The sequence below is a fragment of the Podarcis erhardii genome (assembly GCF_964252035.2).
Source record: "Podarcis erhardii genome assembly, chromosome: 13".
NCBI classification, from domain to species: domain Eukaryota; kingdom Metazoa; phylum Chordata; class Lepidosauria; order Squamata; family Lacertidae; genus Podarcis; species Podarcis erhardii.
In genome coordinates, this window is record NC_138502.1 from 34,448,396 (window position 1) to 34,469,153 (window position 20,758).

At 45.6% G+C, this 20,758-nt stretch overlaps 1 protein-coding gene and 1 long non-coding RNA gene across 3 annotated transcripts in view; one reads left to right on the top strand and one right to left on the bottom strand.

Moving 5' to 3' along the window:
* Positions 1-999: 999 nt before the first annotated feature.
* Positions 1,000-20,758, top strand: part of TMEM92 (transmembrane protein 92) — a 365,445-nt gene continuing 345,686 nt past the window's right edge. The window contains exons 1-5 of one of the 2 annotated variants that reach the window (XR_014150712.1): positions 1,000-2,198; positions 5,890-5,930; positions 6,772-6,825; positions 8,467-8,674; positions 9,994-11,401. Coding sequence is in view for 1 of the 2 variants with exons in the window: in XM_081838312.1 (XP_081694438.1) it covers positions 2,136-2,198; positions 5,890-5,930; positions 6,772-6,825; positions 8,467-8,674; positions 9,994-10,101 (474 nt within the window). In the remaining variant the exon portion in view is untranslated. Of the gene's footprint in view, positions 2,199-5,889; positions 5,931-6,771; positions 6,826-8,466; positions 8,675-9,993; positions 12,155-20,758 lie in introns of those variants that run through there. The other variant, XM_081838312.1, reaches the window with a different exon arrangement.
* LOC309327809 lies at positions 12,551-17,576 on the bottom strand. Its single transcript, XR_014150656.1, has 3 exons — positions 17,549-17,576; positions 13,487-13,741; positions 12,551-12,641 (listed from the first exon to the last, which is right to left on the bottom strand). It is a non-coding gene; the product is annotated as an uncharacterized lncRNA (long non-coding RNA).

The window sequence follows — 20,758 nt, forward strand, 5'->3', positions numbered from 1 at the left end:
AAAATGGTTTTTAAAAAAATTAAAATAAAAAATTAACACAACCCATTCCTTATGAATTCAGCTGCCTCCTGCTCAAGATAGCAGTCAGGGGTGCCAACTTGAATAAAATATTTTATTCCACATAATCAATTGCAAGATGAGACACACGGATACCATGTGAATGGCAACGCCCATGAATTTGGGGAGGAATCAGGCCCCCTCAAATATTTTATGGGGGGTGGGGCTGAAGGAACCTCGCCTCCTAGAAATTGGCTCCTATGGTAAGAGTCATGTCCTGGAGAGTTGATTTGCCTTCCCCCTCCGGCCTCAGTTTCCCTCTAAAACAGGAAGTAATCTCACATTTTAGGAGGACACACACTTTTCTCCACAGGTACCCGTGTCACCAGCAAGATATCGGACTACACGGGATTCCCCTTCTAAAGTTCACTATCACAAAGCACATGACGCCTCAAGCTGTTTCCATGACGCTGAAGGACACACCAGTAGTTTGAGTGGCTCCTGCCATGGCTAAGGATGAGTCATTGCCTCGTGGTGACAGGCAAATCAGGGATCAGCTGGTTACACAATTTATATCGTAAAGCACCCTGTGATCTTCAGGTGATAGAAATGTAATAAAGGGGGAAAGGAAGAGCGGGAAGGAAGTCAAACAACAACAACAACAACAACAACAACAACAACAACAACAATAACAATGAAAGCATCTAGGAAAAAAATTAAGTGACACAGGACGATTGATAGCAACTGAAACCCTATATACACTTAACTGGGAGTAAAGGTAAAGGGACCCCTGACCATTAGGTCCAGTCGTGGCCAACTCTGGGGTTGTAGCGCTCATCTTGCTTTATTGGCTGAGGGAGCCGGCGTACAGCTTCCAGGTCATGTGGCCAGCATGATTAAGCCGCTTCTGGCGAACCAGAGCAGCACACGGAAGCGCCGTTTACCTGCTTGCCGGAGCGGTACCTATTTATCTACTTGCAATTTGAGGTGCTTTCCAACTGCTAGGTTGGCAGGAGCAGGGACCGAGCAACGGGAGCTCACCCCGTCGCAGGGATTCAAACCACCGACCTTCTGATCGGCAAGTCCTAGGCTCTGTGGTTTAACCCACAGCGCCACCCGTGTCCCTTAACTGGGAGTAAGTTCTGTTAAAAACAATGGTGCTTACCCCTAAACAACAACAACAACTTTTCCCCAGCTGCTCTGGCTGGCTTAAAGCGCATATAAAAACATAGTAAAACATCAAGCATTAAAAACTTCCCGCTACAATTGCAGTAAAGGAAGAATGGATACAAAAACCTATGCAGAAATGGCAAAACTTACCAGAAGACTAAGAAATCAAGATAACAAACTTTTTATAAACGAATGGAAATGGTTTATTGAATATTTACAGATAAATTGTAAACAAAAACATTAGCAGGATTATTGTAATAACCTGCAGTTTTATAAGAGTGTGTATTTACAGCAGACAATTAAACGAGCAAGTAAAATGAATTTGAACATGCAGAAGATCTTAAAAACTAGCCGCCTGAGAAACAGTTTCTATCCAAATGCGATTTTGGTTTTAAACGCAGTGTAAGGAGTCTCTATGGGAGTGTATTGTATTTTTAAAATGGGGTATCAGAGTTTTTATGGGGCTAACCAGGTTGGGATAGCTGGGATAGCAGGCTTATTGGTTTTGAGTGTCTTATGTAGATTCCCGCCCCCCCCCAATTTTGTTGTTCTGTATGGGACAATGACAATAAAGATTATCATATCGTAATACCCCACGTCCAGTGGGTTGTAAACTCCTGCCTTGCTGTTTCACATGGAATCCATGCTCCTCCTAACTTAGGAGAGGCAAGACGCACAATTCTCTCATGCTTCACCTGATCTCCTTGGAAATTCCATACAAAGTTTCAGAAATGGTGGCCCTGGTGGGGCAGGGGAACCCTCTGCTGGTCTGGGGAGCCCTGGCAAACGCCTGATCTCCTTCTCCGCACCTTGCTGTGTGCTCAGCACAGCACAAGGTGGTGTCTTGCACCCGGTGGCAATGACCCCGTTCCCCACCCTCAGGCAAAGTCCACAGGGCGGCGAGCGAGATAAGACTGTCTCCGAGCGATCCGAGTCATACACAGGGCACTGAACTGCAAGGCAAGAGGATGGCGACATGGCCAAACCAAGCAGCAAGGCTCTTGACTTGCCTCTTCGCTGTTTACCGGGAGGTGAGTTTGCCGGATGCCGTGGGACTCATAGCACAGAGCTGGGGACGTTGTTGGAAGAGGCAGCCCCAATGAGCTGTGGAAGGGAGGGAACCTTATCTGTGATGAAAGGCTCCGACTTTGGGGATATTTTAGGTTTTGAGTGGGTGGGGAACTAAGTTGCCGAGAGGCAAGACATGCCATAGAGAGAAGTTGTTATTCTTCTCCCCCAGTATTGCTGTGTGTCTCCCAATGGAACCGATGGGCAGTCAAATTTGGAACAAAAGAAAAGCAGTACCCTTTCACCTGGCACATTAAGTGGTTTATGGAACTCCTTGCCACAAGATATGGTGGTGCCCCTTAGTTTAGATGGACATGAAGGGTTTTTTTTTGGCAAATCCGGTCTGATTCAGCACGGCTGTTTTTATATTTCTGCAAATTAATGGTGTGAAGAGTGTAAGATTGTTAAAGGTAGGGAAATAGATTTCCCCTTCCTAACCTGTCCTTTTAACATTCAGAAAGAAGTATTAAAACAGAAAAGGGACGTTGGTTTGTAATACATGATTGAATGGCAGTCTGCAACTGAGGGAGGGTAGGACATCTCCATCCTTAGAAATAGTTCAGAAGGGGATAGACAAGTTTTACTGATGCTGAAATGAATTCTTTCCCTATTTGCCCTGTATTTTTTTCTGAGACAGTTTGAATTAATTATTTAAATTTGGCAGGGGGTGTTGAATGGCAAATGCTGGCTTCAAAATTTAGGCTCATGCTCCCTCACAATATTTTTTATTTTGGCAGCTTTCAAATATGAAATCTCGTGGGCTGTCAAATACTAAGTATTATCATTGCATGTGATCTATCAATTACTGAGAGTGGGCAGTCTTGTTGCCTGGACAGCCAGACCCTCCAAGTGCCCTGATTTCACAGGGATAGCCCCCGAATTACAGAAACTGTTCCAATTTCTGATTTGTTTCCAGACTGTCCTGCTTGTCCTTTTTGAAGCATATTCCCATTTTCCTTTGAGAAATATTGGAGGGGATGTGGTGTAGTGGTTAAGAGCGGTAGTCTCCTAATCTGGGGAACCGGGTTCGTGTCTCCGCTCCTCCACATGCAGCTGCTGGGTGACCTTGGGCCAGTCACACTTCTTTGAAGTCTCTCAGCCCCACTCACCTCACAGAGTGTTTGTTGTGGGGGAGGAAGGGAAAGGAGAATGTTAGCCGCTCTGAGATTCCTGAAGGGGAGTGAAAGGCGGGATATCAAATCCAACTCTTCTTCTTCTTCTTCTTCAATACGATGGCCATTGTCTCTCATGACAGACGGGTGCCAACAAGAATGAACCAATTACAGATATAAAAACAGTGGAAATAATTGCATCTATAGAAACAAGGAAAAAATACATGTAAAATCATTAATTTTATCAATTTACATACGCTCAACAACGTTGCGAAAGAGACTAGTTGGCTCGGCAACTAATCAGATTAAACATGTGCAAGTGTCAGCACTTGGTCTGAAGAAATTGGTGTCAAAATTTGTGACGGAAAAGGAGATGTGCCACAAACTGAAACTTTTAAGACACTTACATTTTTTAATTACAATTCACAAGATTGTTCAAAATAATCTGTGAGCTATAAAACATTTTCTTTTCTATTTGAGAAAGGTGACCAAATATCGTCGTATTCCTTATCCTCGCAATGAAAATAAAGTTAGCAGTTTCGAGTCCTTTTCCATTTTCCCCCTACAAGGCATCTCTTTTTGAACATCGAAGTTAGCAATTTTCCTTTTTTCTTTGTGCGGGGAGTGCAAGCAGTTAGTCTTTCCTAGGGCACAGAATAGCCTGCCTTTCCTAGGGCACAGAATAGGGCAGTGGGGGTGGTCCGCTCTGAGTGTCATCTGGGGGGTGACAAAATCCCCCCATGGCAGATCACGCCGCCGCGCCATGATCAGACTCCCCACTAGGTGAATCATGCTGCCGCACCACAAACGGACCCCTGCCAGAAGGATCGCCCCTCCCCTTGGGCGGATCGCCCCGCCCCCGCGTGCACATCATGTGACCACTCTGGGTACCCAAGCAGCTAGCTCTGCCACTGCCATCACTTACTAACCTCCCATCTTCCCATACCATTTGCTAGGGCTGATGGGAGCTGTGTAATAACTGCTGCCGGGCCATGGGCTCCCCATCTCTGGCATACCTGCTTCCCCTGTGAGGTAGGTTAGGCTAAGAGAGGGTGACTAAATCACCCGGCGGTTGAGTGGGTATGTGAACCTGGTTCTGCCCAGGGCATCACTCTAAGCCAGGGGTCAGCAAACTTTTTCAGCAGGGGGCCCTGGGGGGTTGGACTATATTTTGAAGGAAAAAAAGAACAAATTCCTATGCCCCACAAATAACCCAGAGATGCATTTTAAATAGAAGCACACATTCCACTCATGTAAAAACACCAGGCAGGCCCCACAAATAACCCAGAGATGCATTTTAAATAAAAGGACACATTCTACTCAGGTGAAAACACGCTGATTCCTGGACCGTCTGTGGGCTGGATTGAGAAGGTGATTGGGCCGGATCCGGCCCCCGGGCCTTAGTTTGTTTACCCATGCTCTAAGTACCACATCACACCAGCGTCTCACGAACATTTAGTCAGACTCTCACTGAGATTGTTTGGTGCACAAAGCATCCCTGAACTCTTTGTCCCATGGTCCCCTAAGCTTCTTGCAGTATGGCAGGCAATCACACCAAGACTTCCAGTTCCTCTTTGGAATAAACCAGAAGTGGCTTCTCAGCATGCACATTGACCCTAGGTGGGAAATTTGTAAGCAAATATTTTGTCACTCAGCCTCATTTCTTTCTTGCTTGCCAACTAAAGGTGTGTTTATCAAGCAGATGGATATAAAAACAACATATATTCCATTAATATTCCATCGTTAGAGGAAGACAAGGGAAGAAGAAGTGGATTTGCTGCGAGACCAGCTCATTAGAAGAACTTCACAACTTTGGAAACTACCATATTTTTCTGTGTATAAGACGATGCTTTTCGCTTTAAAAAAAAAAAAAAAGCTAGGCAAAAATTGGGTGTCGTCTCATACGAGGATAGTGAATGCAGAGGGGGGACATGTGATTAGTGGCAGCAGCATCAGAAGATTGGCAGCGGTGATTGGGCGGTTGATTGGTGGCTGTGGCAAGGCCTGCTGCTGATTGGATGTGGCTGTGGCAATTGGGCAGGCGATTGGCAGCTGTGAAAAGTGGGCGGGTGGGCTGTTGGTGGAGGTGAGCAGGCAGACAATTGGCGGCTGCGGTGAGGTGTGCAATCGGCAGTGGCTGTGGCAAGCGATCGGCAGTGGCGGGCAGGCGGGTGAGCGATTGTCGGAAGTGACCTCCCCCACCCAAAGCTAAACAACTTAATTTTGGGTTTAAAAAAATAGGGGTTGTCTTATATGTGGGGGCACCTTATACACGGAAAAATACGGTTGTGCCCAAATTTGCTTTTTCCTCCTCCGCCCCCAACCCTCCTCCTTTCGTGTTGTGTCCTTTAGCTCAAGGTAGGGAACTTGGTTTTTTAAATAATTGGTCCACAACCTTCACTGGTAACATTTTTCCTGTGAAGATCAAGATAAAAATATCTTGCTGAAGGAAGGGTGGGATATAAACTAAATAAATAAATGCTCTTTAAATAAAGACATATTCCTTTCCAGTCGTTCACTTCCAGATTCGTTCTCTTTCTAGGTTTTGATGTTCAAAGGAGAAGGAGACTGTTTGGATTACTCGTAAGTTACAGCTCCAGCTTTTTCCTCTGGCCTGTTCTCCTGTACTGAATATGCTAGAAGGACTGGATCAGACCTTAAATGGATGAGCGTCCAACCTGGGCGTGGGAAAATTGGGTAGATAAAAAAATTGGGTAGAAATTGGTGCAACGCGGGTGGCGCTGTGGGTTAAACCACAGCACCTAGGGCTTGCCGATCAGAAGGTCGGCAGTTCAAATCCCCACGACGGGTGACCTCCCGTCGCTCAGTCCCTGCTCCTGCCATCCTAGCAGTTCAAAAGCACGTCAAAGTGCAAGTAGATAAATAGGTACTGCTCCGGCAGGAAGGTAAACGGCGTTTCCATGTGCTGCTCTGGTTCCCCAGATGTGGCTTAGTCATGCTGGCCACATGACCCGGAAGCTGTACGCCGGCTCCCTCGGCCAGTAAAGTGAGATGAGCGCCGCAACCCCAGAGTCGGTCACAACTGGACCTAATGGTCAGGGGTCCCTTTACCTTTAAGACAACAGGGGTGGAGGTGAGGAAAACCCAAGCAAAAACAATTGGCATGAGCAAAAAAACTAGGCTTGAGAAGAAATCCAGACCCTCTCCAGGGTTTCCTTCCCCAGCTCTCGCTGCTGAGAGCTAGAAACTTGCATGCAAAGTTTGAGCCTAGAAACTTGCATGCAAAACACATGTTGTGCCACTGAGATGCAGCCTCTACCCAGAAAGTTAGGGAAAATCCAGGAGCAGCTGGTAGAGAGGAGTGGCGGGCAAAGCGAGAGCGGCCTTTTCCTGTTTTATTATTATGCATTACTAATGTTCTACAATGTGGTTTTCTAAACCTTTGCCTCTCTCCTTCTTCAAGGTGTATAGGCAGCTACTGCACCTGCATTGAATGGGCAATGCCTGGCTGGTCCATGTACGTATGGAGCGAGTGTGGGATCCCCTCCCTGGAGAGTGGATTAGGTGGGGGAATCACTGCTTGTGAATTGGCAGGAGAAGACTTTGGTTTGTCCCTGATCACACCAGTGTTGAGACTAGTCCATTATCAGATCGATGGACTGGAGGATTGCGTTTGTGTGCTGCCAGGGGTCGGGAACCAAATGTGGTCCAGGCTATGCCCCCTTCCCAGCCACACCCCCTCTCCCGAAGCCACACCCAGTGCCGGATTTACATATAAGCTAAACAAGTTCTAGCTTAGGACCTCACTCTCTTGGGGCCCCCCAAAAAAATTAAAGGAAAAAAATATGGATGTACATTTCCAAAATATAAGCTAAAAAACAAATAACATGCAGCAACAGTGTTTGTGTTGTGTAGGCTCCTATGATGTAAGTAATGGGTCCCGTCTGCCAGTCTGCTCCCTAAAATATCACTGGTTTGCTCATTTCTATATATAGGGTGCCTACATTCTGCAATTTATAATTATTAGTAGTTTGCATCATATATTTACACCTATTATTATTTCATGTTATAGCAAGTTTCTAGAGACGAGATTATGAGTCTGTACATTGCGTTTCTAAAGGAACTTTTGTTATTACCAAACACCAGTGTGTTTGCATTATTAAGTTTGTTATGAATAAAAAATTATTTTAAGTTAGAGCTTAATAATTATTTCACTATTAATATACTTCTTCTTAATTGTATTTCAGTTCATTAATTACTTTGATAAAATACCTATTTTGTTATGTGCAAATGGCTATAGATACCTATTAGGTCCATAAATTACCATAGAGCATATATTCAACACACAAAAAACAGCGACAATTTGTTGTTGACAAAGGACAGCTGGACATATAAAGGGCCCCATTACCTTCAGTTGCTTAGGGCCTCATCAAACCTAAATCTGGCCCTGGTCATGTGCCCGTCTGCATTATATAACAATTCCTTAAGCCTTCCTTAAAAACATTAAAAGTCATGAGTATTGTACACTGAAAGGATCTCATTCCTCTCAGCAGTTGTGCTGCCACATTCTGTCCTCTCAGCTGCTTTCAGATCAAGCGTGAGGGAAGCCCCACAGAGAGTGCATTGCCGTAGTCTAATCTTCCACTGCTATACAGTTTTTCTTTTTTGCAAGCATTTTATTCCTGATACAGATATTCTGTATTAGCAGCATGGTAAAAGATAAGGACGCGGGTGGTGCTGTGGGTTAAACCACAGAGCCTAGGACTTGCCGATCAGAAGGTCAGTGGTTCAAATCCCCGCGACGGGGTGAGCTCCCGTTGCTCGGTCCCTGCTCCTGCCAACTTAGCAGTTCGAAAGACATCAAAGTGCAAGTAGATAAATAGGTATCGCTCCGGCGGGAAGGCAAACGGCGTTTCTATGCGCTGCTCTGGTTCGCCAGAGGCTGCTTAGTCATGCTGGCCACATGACCCGGAAGCTGTACGCCAGCTCCCTCGGCCAGTAAAGCGAGATGAGTGCCGCAACCCCAGAGTCGTCCGTGACTGGACCTATTGGTCAGGGGTCCCTTTAACTTTTTTAAAAAGATAAAACGTTTCTTTGATGGGGTTTGGAAGATGCAGGAGCTAGACTTATGCTATGCCTCTCCTTTGTCTCCATGCAGAGGTCTTGTCACTGTCATTGGGATCGGCGTGGGCGTGGGCTGCCTGACGGTGCTTTTTAAGTGTTGCTGTGCAATTTGCAAAGACCCAGAGGAGACCGACCGAGAAGAAGTGGCAATACACATGCCCACCTTGCCGCCTGCCTTTGCCCCACCTGTGCCCACAGCTCCTCCACAGCAAGAGAGCATGGATCCTCCTCCCTACAGTGAGGTAACCATCTCATGTGACTCTTTCTTCTGCTCGTGAGATACGGCAGGTATTCCTGCAATGACGACAGCTAGCCTGCTTCCGGTGAGCTTCACAGTGGTGTTGAAGAGGGAGTTCCACCGCTTTGTGGTGGGGAGCTTCACAACATTTGTCAATCTAGTATAGCCTGCACTGACAGGCAGCAGCTCTCCGTGGCCTCAGGCAGGGTCCTTTCCCACCATCTGCCACCTTCATTTACATGGAGGCACCAGAGATGGAGCCTGAGGCTTTCTGCAGGCAAAGCATGGTGTTATGTCCACTGAGTCCCTCCTGGCTGGAACTCACTTTTTGCAGATGGCCGTTGTCTTCTGAGAAAGCCACATCTGCCTTAAGGAGGAGGTGACACAGCCGGGAACTCCCCAGTTGTGCAGGGGCTGCCCTCCCACCCCCTGAGCATGTGGAGGGGCCGTGAAGCCCACGACCCCTCCACATGCTCAGGGGGTGGGAGGGCAGCCCCTGCACAACTGGGGAGTTCCCGGCTGTGTCACCCCCTAGCCGGCCAATCGGGTTGGTCTGGGAGTGTGGCCTGGCCCTTAATGGCAGGACGCAGCTAGGAATCTCCCTGTTTGTCTGCCCACCAGCAGCTCCGGCTTTCCCACCCTCCTGCTCTCTAAGGTTTGCTTTCTTTGACCTTGCTATGGACCTTGGTTGGTTGCCGTTGAGGGACCTGGTAGGAATTTTTCCACTTGGCAAATTGGCACCAGCCACTTGGTTTTCGCCTACCTCGTAGCAAATCGTCACAACTTCCTGGGTATTGGCAGTTAGGCATTGGTATAGTTCTGTAGCTGGAAGAGGGGAGGAAGCGCCATCACCTGCCCCACATATTGAAGGGTAGTCTGTTAAAGGATTCAGGGGGGCGTTGCCCTGACCGAAGCCTAGGAAGTTAGGGCCTAAGGCACACCCCCTATTGGTGACCCTGGGGGAGTTCCTAGTTGATGTGCATCAGCAGGACTCCCCCGACTGGTGGTTAACCCTTCCCGGACTTCAAGCAGACGGGCTGGAGTCAGATGTCATTGGTTAGGTCCAATGCCTAAGCCAATACCGCTCATCACCAGTAATCAATAAAGTTGTGACCATTTTTTAACCTTAATAATTGTGTCATGTGTCATTATTTCCACCTGGGGGGGTCGGGAACTCGCCACGCAACCTTCTTTCCACCCTGTAGAAAATCTCCTTCCCTTTTCATTCCCAATGGTTGTGTAGGGTAGATGTGTGTCTTTAAGAGCCCCCCCCCCGAATTCTTCGTGTTTTGACATTGACACCGTTCCTATCATTCTCTCCAGGTTGCTCGGAAGCTACCCTGCTACCCAACTCCTGAGGGACAGCCGCCTGCTTATGACAACATAGCTCTGGATATCTCCGAGCCTCCTGCGTACATAACCGAAAGATGACAGCTGAAGAGCGCCGTGTTTCTGCTGCTATTACAACCAGAACTGTGAGAAGAACATAATAATAATAATAATGGGTGGATCGATCGAGGCTCGCATTCCCTTCCCAGTCTGCAAGGTGTCCTTATGAAGCACAAAAGCGGGGAATATAGATGATGGCCTTTCCCTTCCACGAACATTTGGTATTCACAGATATACTGCCTCATGAAGGTTCCATTAGACATTATGCTGAATAGTTGTTGACAGATCTGTGCTTTATTATTACTTTGCCTAGCCCCTGTTAAAAATCTGCCTGAGCTTGTGGCCACCTTCACATCTTGTGGGACTTACTCCATGCTTATCAGCTATTAACTAATCAGGCTAGTAAGTATATTATTATTGTTGTTGTTGTTATTTATTGAACTTATACACAGCCCTATACCTGGAGGTCTCAGCAGTTATGTGTTGAAGAAGCACCTACTTTGGTTCATCAGATACAGAAGAAAGTGTCTCCATACTCATTGCCTCCACAAGGCTCTTAATTCTAAGCTACAAACCTCAGCCACAGTTCCCCCCACTCCTTTTAATTCTCTCGTCAGCTGAGGAAACCTCCCTGTTGTTGTTGTTGTTTAAAAAAATATATTTATTGAATTTTCAAATTTTGCACATTTCCCCCTAGACATTGGACTCTCCTTGTGACTTCTCATCCACCCTTCTATATTCTGTGGTTTCCCTTGTGATGCATATTATCTTTATAATTATCATCCTAAGTTATTCATCTTACTATTTCTAAGCTGTTACTCGTATTTCAAATCCTGTTCGTGTTTTCATAACACTGTTTCTTTAGATATGCTATGAAATACTTCTATTCCTCCAAAAACGTTCCTTCATTTTTTATCTCTAATTTTGGCTGCTAACCTTGCCATTTCTGCCCATTTCTCCATCATTCTCATAAACCATCTGTCATTTGTCGGTATCTCATCTTCTTTACATTCTTGAACTCTGTGTGCGATCAGACAGAGAACTGTCTGCACTACACACTTCTGAAATTTGGTTCCTGGGACTTCCAGGTCAAAGGGTTGTGTGATTGCCCAGTGCAGTCATACTTTGGCTCTCGGATGGAATCCGTTCCAGAAGTCCATTTGACTTCTGAAAATGTTCTAAAAACCAAGGATCGGCTTCCGATTGGCTGCAGGAGCTTCCTGCAGCCAATCAGAAGCTGTGGAAGCCGGCTTCCAAAAAAGTCTGCAAACCGGAACACTCACTTCCAGGTTTGCAGCATTTGGGAGCCAAAACGTTCATCGCAAGGCATTCGAGAACCAAGGTACAACTGTATAGAAATCAACACATGGCGAATTATATGGGGGATGTTCTCTGGTATGTCTGTCTGTTTGTTTGTTTATTGACCTTTCCTCCACGGACCTCAAGATGGCAAACGTGGTTCTCCCTGCTCATCCCCTCCAGCTCACCCACCTCCCCTCAGACTAAACAACATAACAAGGTTATTGGGAGAACAAAACAAGGCTGAGATGAGGCTGGAGAGACAGGGACTGGCCGAAGGCCCCCCCCAAGTGGGTTTCTTAGCCAAGTGGGGGTGTGGACCCGGGTCTCCTGGATCCTAGTCCATCACTATACTACCCTGGCTTGCAGGCATACCCTCTGCAAGAACTCTTCCAAGAGAATATATGGCTCTTTCCCTTCGTTTATAAGGTTCTACGAAATCCACCTCATGGCAACCTCCCTTTCGCAGCACCAGTGAGTATGTTGCTCAGAAGCAGTGCTTTTTTTCTGGGGGGACGCAGGGGGTAACGCATACCCCTAAACATTTTGTAAACCTTTGTACTTTTGTCCATTTACTGTATTTATTTCCCCCGATTTGAACTATAAAATGGTGATTTTCTTGAGTCAAAATGAGAATACAGTGGTACCTCGGGTTACGAATTTAATTCGTTCCGGAGGCCTGTTCTTAACCCAAACCTGTTCTTAACCGGAGGCGTGCTTTCGCTAATGGGACCTCCCGATGCCACCGGTGCACGATTTCCGTTCTCATCCTGGGGCAAAGTTTGCAACCCAGAGCAACTACCGTATTTTTCGCCCCATAGGGCACACCGGCCCATAGGGCGCACCTAGGGTTTTTTTTTTGGGGGGGGGGAATAAAGAAAAAAAAATATTTTTCCCCCAGGTGCGGGGCTGGGGCCCAGCCCCCATAACAGGCTGCTATTTGCAAGCCGTGGGAGAGCTGCGCGAAGCCCGAAGCCTGGGAGATGCTGAGCTCAGCGCGCCCCAAGCTTCTGGGTGCAGGCAAGCTCTCCACAAGCCATGGGAGAGCTGCACAAAGCCCGATGCCTGGGGGGCTGACCCCTCCCGCTCTCCAGGCTTCAGCGAAAGCCTGCATTCGTCCCATAGGACGCACACACATTTCCCCTTCATTTTTGGAGGGGGAAAAGTACGTCCTATAGGGCGAAAAATACGGTACTTCCGGGTTAGCGGAGTTTGTAACCCTAAGCGTTTGTAACCTGAGGTACCACTGTACCCCCTAAACATTCTTTTTAGAAAAAAAAGGGCTGCTCAGAAGTACCAATGCCCAGCATGCAAGGTGACCAGGAACCTTAAACGGGGCAGGTCTGAGATTGAGAAAGTGGTTATCGTGTGGGATTTCCAAGCAGAAGATCTGCACACATTCATTTCTTGCATATTAGTGGATTCCCAGGGACTGGCTGGAACCAAATCTTTGAAACGTCTCCTCACTCCTTCCCCTGGTTCTTGTTATGGTTGTGTTCATCTGAAATGTTATCCGGCATATCACGTTGCTTGTGGTTTCCAAAGCAATGCTACGGTCACTTGTAGGTAAGGAATCAGTACAAATCTCTCTCTCTCTCTCTCTCTCTCTCTCTCTCACACACACACACACACACACACACACACACACACACTTCGGCTTCCAGATCTACTTTGCTTTTTTCCCCCAGATCTACTTTGCTGAACATCTAGCCCTGCTGGATGAGACCCAAAGGCTTATGATTTATTTTATTTATGTCATAATTGTGATGTTCTGCCATGTTATTATTTATTGTATGTAAGCCGCTTTTTGACTCATGTTGAGTGAAAACCAGCACAGAAATATAATAAAGGAAATGAAATGACTTTAATCCAGCACACAGTTTCCCACAGTGACTAAGCAAATGGCCTTCTCCTGCTCTTGTTCCTCAATTACTATAAATCTAGGGTTGCCATACACCCGGGATGTCTCAGACATTACTGGGATTTGGCAATGTGTTGATTTTTTCCCTTAAAAATAGCTCACAAAATCAATTTTCTTGGAGATTTTACCAAAAAACTTTTGTGTCCGGATTTTCACTTTTTGAAAATGAGAGTACTCCTAAATATTCTTTTTAGGAAAAAAAAGCACTGCTCAGAAGTAACAATGCCAACCCTATATAAATTAGCAAATGCAAATTTTACACAAATCTGTGTCTTATTTGGGGGCTGCAGCTCCTCTTTTGAAAAGCAATGGCATTGCAATTCTGTGAAATATACAGTCTGCACAACTAATATCACAACATTACATAATATGGTACATTTGAACTTCTGTATAAATATGAACTTCCATGTCTGTTCTGATATTAAAACTTCTGCTGTGTCTGTCCATTTCCTTCTACCTTCCCTTCAGTGTTACACACACAAATCCTTCCCTATTTTTAAAATTCATGTACTTATTTCTCAAACTCAGTTAGATTGGTCCTTGTGTTTCCTTTTTTAAAAAATAATTTTTTATTAATTTTAACATATTGATTATCATACATACAATCTTTTTGGACTTCCATCAGCACCTCTGATGATCCACCATTCTTATCACTTCTTCTGTATTTCTTAAATTCATATTGCAATATGGTCCTTGTGTTTCCAATGCTATTTTTTTAGTAAAAGAGGTGCTACAGCTCTTAGAATGGCAACGGCAAATACCTGAGACAGGAGCTCAGCTCCAGCTGAAAAAAAGCCTTGCATATACATTACACATATGAATAAAAATTCTATTGAATTTCTTTTAATGATTCTCTCTATGTGTGTGGTTTCAGCACTTCTTAATTTGACTGTAAGCCACTTTGAGTCTCTGTCAGGGAAACAGGTAGGGTGTCAATAAAGAGGTAACCATCTCCTGTGTTTTCAGCCGCATGGAATTCCTGGGCCCACTGTCTGGCTCCGCCACACCCTGATTTCGCTTGGAGTCCTTTCCTTCCCGGCTTAACAGCCAGCAATGTTTTGCTCTTTGGACTGCACTGTGGCGACGCAACAAGCTTGTCACTAACTACATCAGGCCAGATGCCAAGAGGGCACCGTGACCGGCACCTGACACTGCTGAGGTGGTGAAACACTGTCATTCCAGGGAAAAAAGTGTCGTGACAGTGCTTCACGACTGACTGAAGTGCTCTGCGGACTTACATTGGAAGACAAACCAAAATCTTCGCAATGCAAGGTTTCAAAGCTCATAAATTAGAGGCAGGCTTGGCACCAACACTGTCTGTGTGCAGTTAGGTAAAGGTAAAGGGACCCCTGACCATTAGATCCAGTCGTGGACAACTCTGTGGTTGCGGCGCTCATCTCGCTTTATTGGCAGAGGGAGCCGGCGTACAGCTTCTGGGTCATGTGGCCAGCATAACTAAGCCGCTTCTGGCAAATCAGAGCAGCACACGGAAACGTCGTTTGCCTTCCCGACAGAGTGGTACCTACTTATCTACTTACACTTTCAAACTGCTAGGTTGGCAGGAGCAGGGACCGAGCAACGGGAGCTCACCCCGTTGCGGGGATTTGAACCGCCGACCTTCTGATCAGCAAGTCCTAGGCTCTGTGGTTTAACCCACAGTGCCACCCGCGTCCTTTCTGTGGGCAGTTACTGAGGTCCTAATTCACCAGCAGTACATGGGCCTGACTTGTGTAGGGTTCCCCATATTTAAAGAAGTAAAAATCTGGACACAAAAAGTTGAGCTTTTTGGAGAAAAGTTGAGTTTTTTGGGGGGATATTGCCCCAAAAGATGGTAACCGGACATATGGCAACCCTAGACATCTGGCTCATCCAGACTTGCCCTTGCCCTGCCCCTTTCCCCCAGGGAAACCCAATATTTACCACTGAACTGGAGCAAACCTGAGCCAGTTTTTCTCCAGCTAGATGTTTGCTCCAATTTATTGCTAAAGAATACCTTTTCCCGAGGAAAACAGCAGGCCAAGGCCAAAAGCACTCAGGCCCAAGCCTAGAAAGCACGGCCCAAGTCAAAACCACTGGGACCCTTTGCAGTGTTCTTAAATCCCAATGGGTCTACTCTTGAGTAAAGCTTTAACATCGCCCATTACCTGCATTTCTCAAGAGTGGGGCAATCGGACGAGTTGCTATCATGCACGCTCGGTCTTGCTAACAAGAACAGAAAACCCCGGTGTTCCAAATTTCCCCCAAATGCCACGAGTTTCAGGCCGAGAAGCTGGAAGAAGACACAAGAAGACAAGAGTTTCGAATTTTGTGTGTTCTTTCTTTGAAATTTAATAAAAGTCGACAGAAATGTGTAACAAAAGGGGTCTGTATCAGTAGTGGCTACAGGGGCACAACGTGCACCAGAGAGAAGAAAATAAGTTACAACAGCATCCTGGGTTCTCAAAAGCAGCTACTTCTTTCTCCTATTACTTAGGAGTATAAAACAGCACGAAGAAAAGGGAAAGTGAGAGGAAAGTGTAAACATAAAAAACAACCAGGACAGCCACCAACGCCAGACAAACAGTTGGAGAGGTAGAAACAGATTTTTAGAAAGAGAGGCAAAGGTAACGTTCTTATTGTCTATTGTAGGGGAAGGTTTAAGCCTCCCAGATCTTGCTGAATGACAGCTCCTATCATCCCCGGCCATTGGCCATGCTTGCAACATCTGGAGGGCCTAAGCTTCCTCACACCTGTTCTCATGGAATCATTGTAGACTTGGAAGGGACCCGAGTGGCCATCTAGTCCAACCCTCTGCAATGCAGGAATCACAGCTAAATGATTCCATTGAGGTCCAAGTCTCCCCCCAAGTTGGTAAATGTTTGGCAGTGTCCATGCTTTATCCTTGGGCAGTTACACCGCTAGAGAGATGGGCTTCTTTAAAAGGGCAGTTTATTTAATGAGGTTATCATCTCTCCCCCTGCCTCTGCCCCCACCCCGGCAGTCTGAATTTGATACAGAAGCCAACCAGATTGGTTCCTGAATTTTACATCCGCATTGGCAACAGGTCTTCCAACAACTTGCTCGCTGCTGCCCTCTGCTGCCCATGAGCATCCTTCACATGAGGCATCCTCCTCACTCTGCCTAACAGCAGGGCCGGACCCAGATTAATTCCAAATATCTCAGACATATAGATCGAAGTGTTAAAATGAGAGCATGTGTTTTTTTAGTTTGGAATGGATACTTTCAGGGGCTGGGGTTTACAGTCCAGTTGAATCCTATCCTATCCTCTTGCCCAGCCACTGCCATCTCGTTGTTGTTGTTGATGATGATGTTGTTATTATATTATTATTATTCCTCTGACTGCTGCTTTGGCACCCTGTTGTTGAGACCAAGGATGCTTCCTAGCATTAAAAAAACCTCTCATTTTACTAGAGCTCTTGTCTACATGTTCTGAAAGCGGGGCTCTCAGGCCATATCTAGCGGGAACACAAAGCTGAATTTTGCTCCGATCTATCAAGATCTTTTAAGTTTTGGGGTGTTTCAGTCCTTTGTTTCATGGTAAGAAACCATTCTTCCACATTTGCTCTTCCCACATTTCGTTGCATGTGAGCACATAATATAAACATGGCTCTCGCCTACCATAAAGCAGTGCACCTACTGATGGGCGCAATTCCCCCTAAGATAACGCATTTCTGTATGCTGCTTTCACTAATTCATGCATTTTCGCAAATACTTTCCCCTGTAAGATGCCTTTTTGTATATGTACTCTTGTGTTGGAAAGCTGTATCGCTCATTCAAGGAAGTGCAGTTTCTGAATAATATGCTGCATTTCCATCGAAGAATTGTATCGGGGAAGTGCCAGCTTGGTTGGTTTGCATTAAAATGCAAAAGAAACCAAATCTCTTGCCCTCCACCAGGGTGCATTGTCACTGCAGCAACCACTGTATCCAACAGCACCACTTTCGCCTTTATTCCACCTGAAATAAAATGGGGGGAAAACCAGCCACAAACTTTGCCAAACAAAGCTCAGCAACCTGTGTGTCTGGATTTTCACTTTTTGAAATACGGCAATTCTGCATGAATTAGCAAATGCAAATTTTACGCAAATGTGTGTCTTATTTGGGGGCTGCAGTGTCTCTTTTGAGAAGCAATGGCACTGCAATTCTGTGAAATATAGAGTCTGCACAACTAATGTCACAACATTACATAATATGGTACATTTGAACTTCTGTATAAATATGAACTTCCATTAAAACTTCTGCTGTGTCGGTCCATTTCCTTCAGTGTTACACACACAAATCCTTCCCTATTTTTTAAAATTCATGTACTTATTTCTCAAACTCAGTTAGATTGGTCCTTGTGTTTCCGATGCCATTTTTCTAGGAAAAGAGGTGCAGCAGCTCTTAGAATGGCAACGGCACCCACCTGAGACAGGAGCTCAGCTCTGGCTGAAAAAAAGCCTTGCATATACATTATACATATGCATAACAATTCTATTATTATTTTTTTTAATGATTCTCTCTGTGCGTGTGGTTTCAGCACTTCTTAATTTGACTGTAAGCCACTTTGAGTCTCTTTCAGGGAAAAAGGTCAGGTGTCGATAAATAGGTCATCATCTCCTGTGTTTTCAGCCGCAGGGAATTCCTGGGCCCAATGTCTGGCTCCGCCACACCCTGATTTCGCTTGGAGTCCTTTCCTTCCTGGCTTCACAGCCAGCGATGTTTTGCTCTTTGGACTGCACTGTAGCAACGGCAACAAGCTTGTCACCAACTACATCAGGCCAGCTGCCAAGAGGGCACTGTGACCGGCGCCTGACACTGCTGAGGTGGTGAAACACTGCCATTCCAGGGAGAAACGTGTCGTGATGATGCTTCACGTCTGACTGACATGGCTTCCGCTTGAGTGCAGGAGGCTCCTGCAGCCAATCGGAAGCTGCGCCTTGGTTTTCGAACGTTTTTGGGAGTCGAATGGACTCCTGGAACGAATGAAGTTCAGGAACCAAGGTAACACTGTATATTCCAAAACCAGTCCATATCGTCATATCAGTGTCATAATTTTTGACCTGGTGATATATCGCAAATCATGGTGTGTATGTGTGTGCACTGTGCAAAAATGTGGGGAAAGCCGTGAAGCCAGCCAATGCAACACAGAGCCATCCTTATTTCAGGAATCATATTGATATATTGTGACGTTTAAAAAGGTAAAGGACCCCTGACAGTTAAGTCCAGTCGCGAACGACTCTGGGGTTGCGGCACTCATCTCCTCAGGAGTGCGGCAGGAGAGTAAGAGTTACAACCCCCTGGCCACCTCAGATGTGAAGCTTTCCTTCAAAGTTCTCCTTGGCGACCTGCTAAAAAAACAACCACCAAGGGGTTCGCAGCACAGCAATAACTTGAACACCAACACCAGAACTAGGGTGGCAAGGTAGCTGCCATAGCTCGTAGGCGACGTGAAGTTTCATCTGCTTTAGCATTTTAATGTTTTGTATTTCCCCCCTGGTTTTCTTGTTTTTATCTTTTCGTTAACCGCTTTGAGGCTTGTTTGCTTTTGCAAGCGAGAGCTGTAGAAATGCTTTGAAATAAAATAAAGTAAAATAAAATAGGTACAGTCAAACCTCGGTTCTTGAACGGCTCCGTTTTCAAACATTTCAGCTCCTGAACGCCGAAAACTCGGAAGTAAATGCTCCGGTTTTCGAACCCGAATGTCAGAAGCGGCTTCTGTTTTGAGTTTCCCTGTTGAATTGAGGCTTCCTCTTTCAGTTTTCAAATGTTTTGGAAGTCGAGCCGTCTTCTGGAATGGATTATGTTCAAAAACCGAGGTTCCACTGTACTGGAATCTAAGCCTCTGTATTCCCGTTTGTACCTAGGTATTGTTCTGGCCGCAGCACCCTCTTGAGTTTGCCTGCAGCAACTGCAAGGGAAAAATCCGAACGCTCTTAATCGGAAAGTGTCGTTCTTATCGTTCTTTATAAATAAATAAATAGATAACTATAATAACCATAATAAAAATTCAGAACAGGAAAACGTGTACAATGCTTCTCTCCCCCACCCTATAGCAATGACAACAGGAAAGGACCCACCAAATCAGTTAGAAGAGAACCTACCGAGCTTTCAAAACATCCAGGACAAAATCACCATCTAAAATGTGGCGCTACTGAAAATAACACGACACTCTCAAGAGAGACGACTTTTCTATCACACACGCACACACAATAGACAAGATACTGAACTGTTCATCTTCTTTAAAGTAAAGGTAACGGTAAAAATACATGACAGCAGACTGCACTCCTTTCCAAAAGAGAGGGAGAAAGATAGAAATTAAGAATGTGACATTTCCAGTATGAGACTGTTGCACAGTATAAACATTTTATAAAAATAAATAAGGGGAAAGAAAGCCACTATATGCTGCCAGGTCCGTGAAGTGGGGTTGTTCTCCAGACTTTCCACTTCTTGCGATTTCATCGTGCATTTTAAGCGTGTGGTGTTCTTTATGCCTAAAGTTCCACTTTAATAACATTTTTAGCCCTTGTAGTCATTGATATAATACTGGAAGCAAGACTTGTGAGTGGAGCCCCAGGCAAAACCCGCAGTTATTATTTTAAAAACAGAGACAGATGGAGAGAATGAGTTAGGGGGGATGTTAGCTCAACTGGAAACAGGGGAAAGATAAAAAAGTGATGGAGGAGGCCAAGGACACATTCATGTCATAAAAAGCACTAGGATTCCACTTTAAATAGTTGTGGCTTCCCCCGAAGAATTCTGGGAGCTGACATTTGTCAAGGACACTGAGAATTGATAGGAGAACCCCAGTTCCCTTCCCAGAGTAGCTTAACAGTCCATCCCTCTTCCCAGGGAATTCTGGGAACTGTAGCTGAGGGAGTCTTCTAACCACTCTTGATAAACTACAGTTCCCAGGATTCTTTGGGGAAAGCCATGACTGTTTAACGTGGCAACACAGTGCTTTAAAAGTATGGTGTGAATGTGGCCCAAAAGGAATAAAACACGGTCGGTGCTTGTCCAAGATATTTCGCTGCCTGAAGCAGAACCCCAAAGGTGCCCCATCCCCACTAAGCCCAAAGCTTTAAAATACCGGTATTTGTGGCCCCATTTAGATGCAAGTCCCTGACTTTATCTTTCTCCCAGCTAAGAAACATGCGTAAAAGAAAGAAAGAAAGAAACAGAGGCACAGAACTACTATGGAGAGATGAGCAGGTACAAAGATCAAAACCATGAGAAGTGGGTGACAGGACAAAACCGCAGGAGCATTTGCAGTAAAAAAAATAAAAATTTAAATGATTCCGAGCAGAAATGCAAATATAAGCAAAACCCCATTCAGAATGAACCTAGGAGTCATTGGTGGGAATGCGCACAATTAATGTCACCAACAGCTCGACCCCGCGCATGTATCTACTTTGAATTAAGTCCCACTAAGTTCAGTGGGTGCCACGGCCCCACTGTAAATCCAGCAATTCTGCTATGCCACTGCAGCCACAAGGCAGTG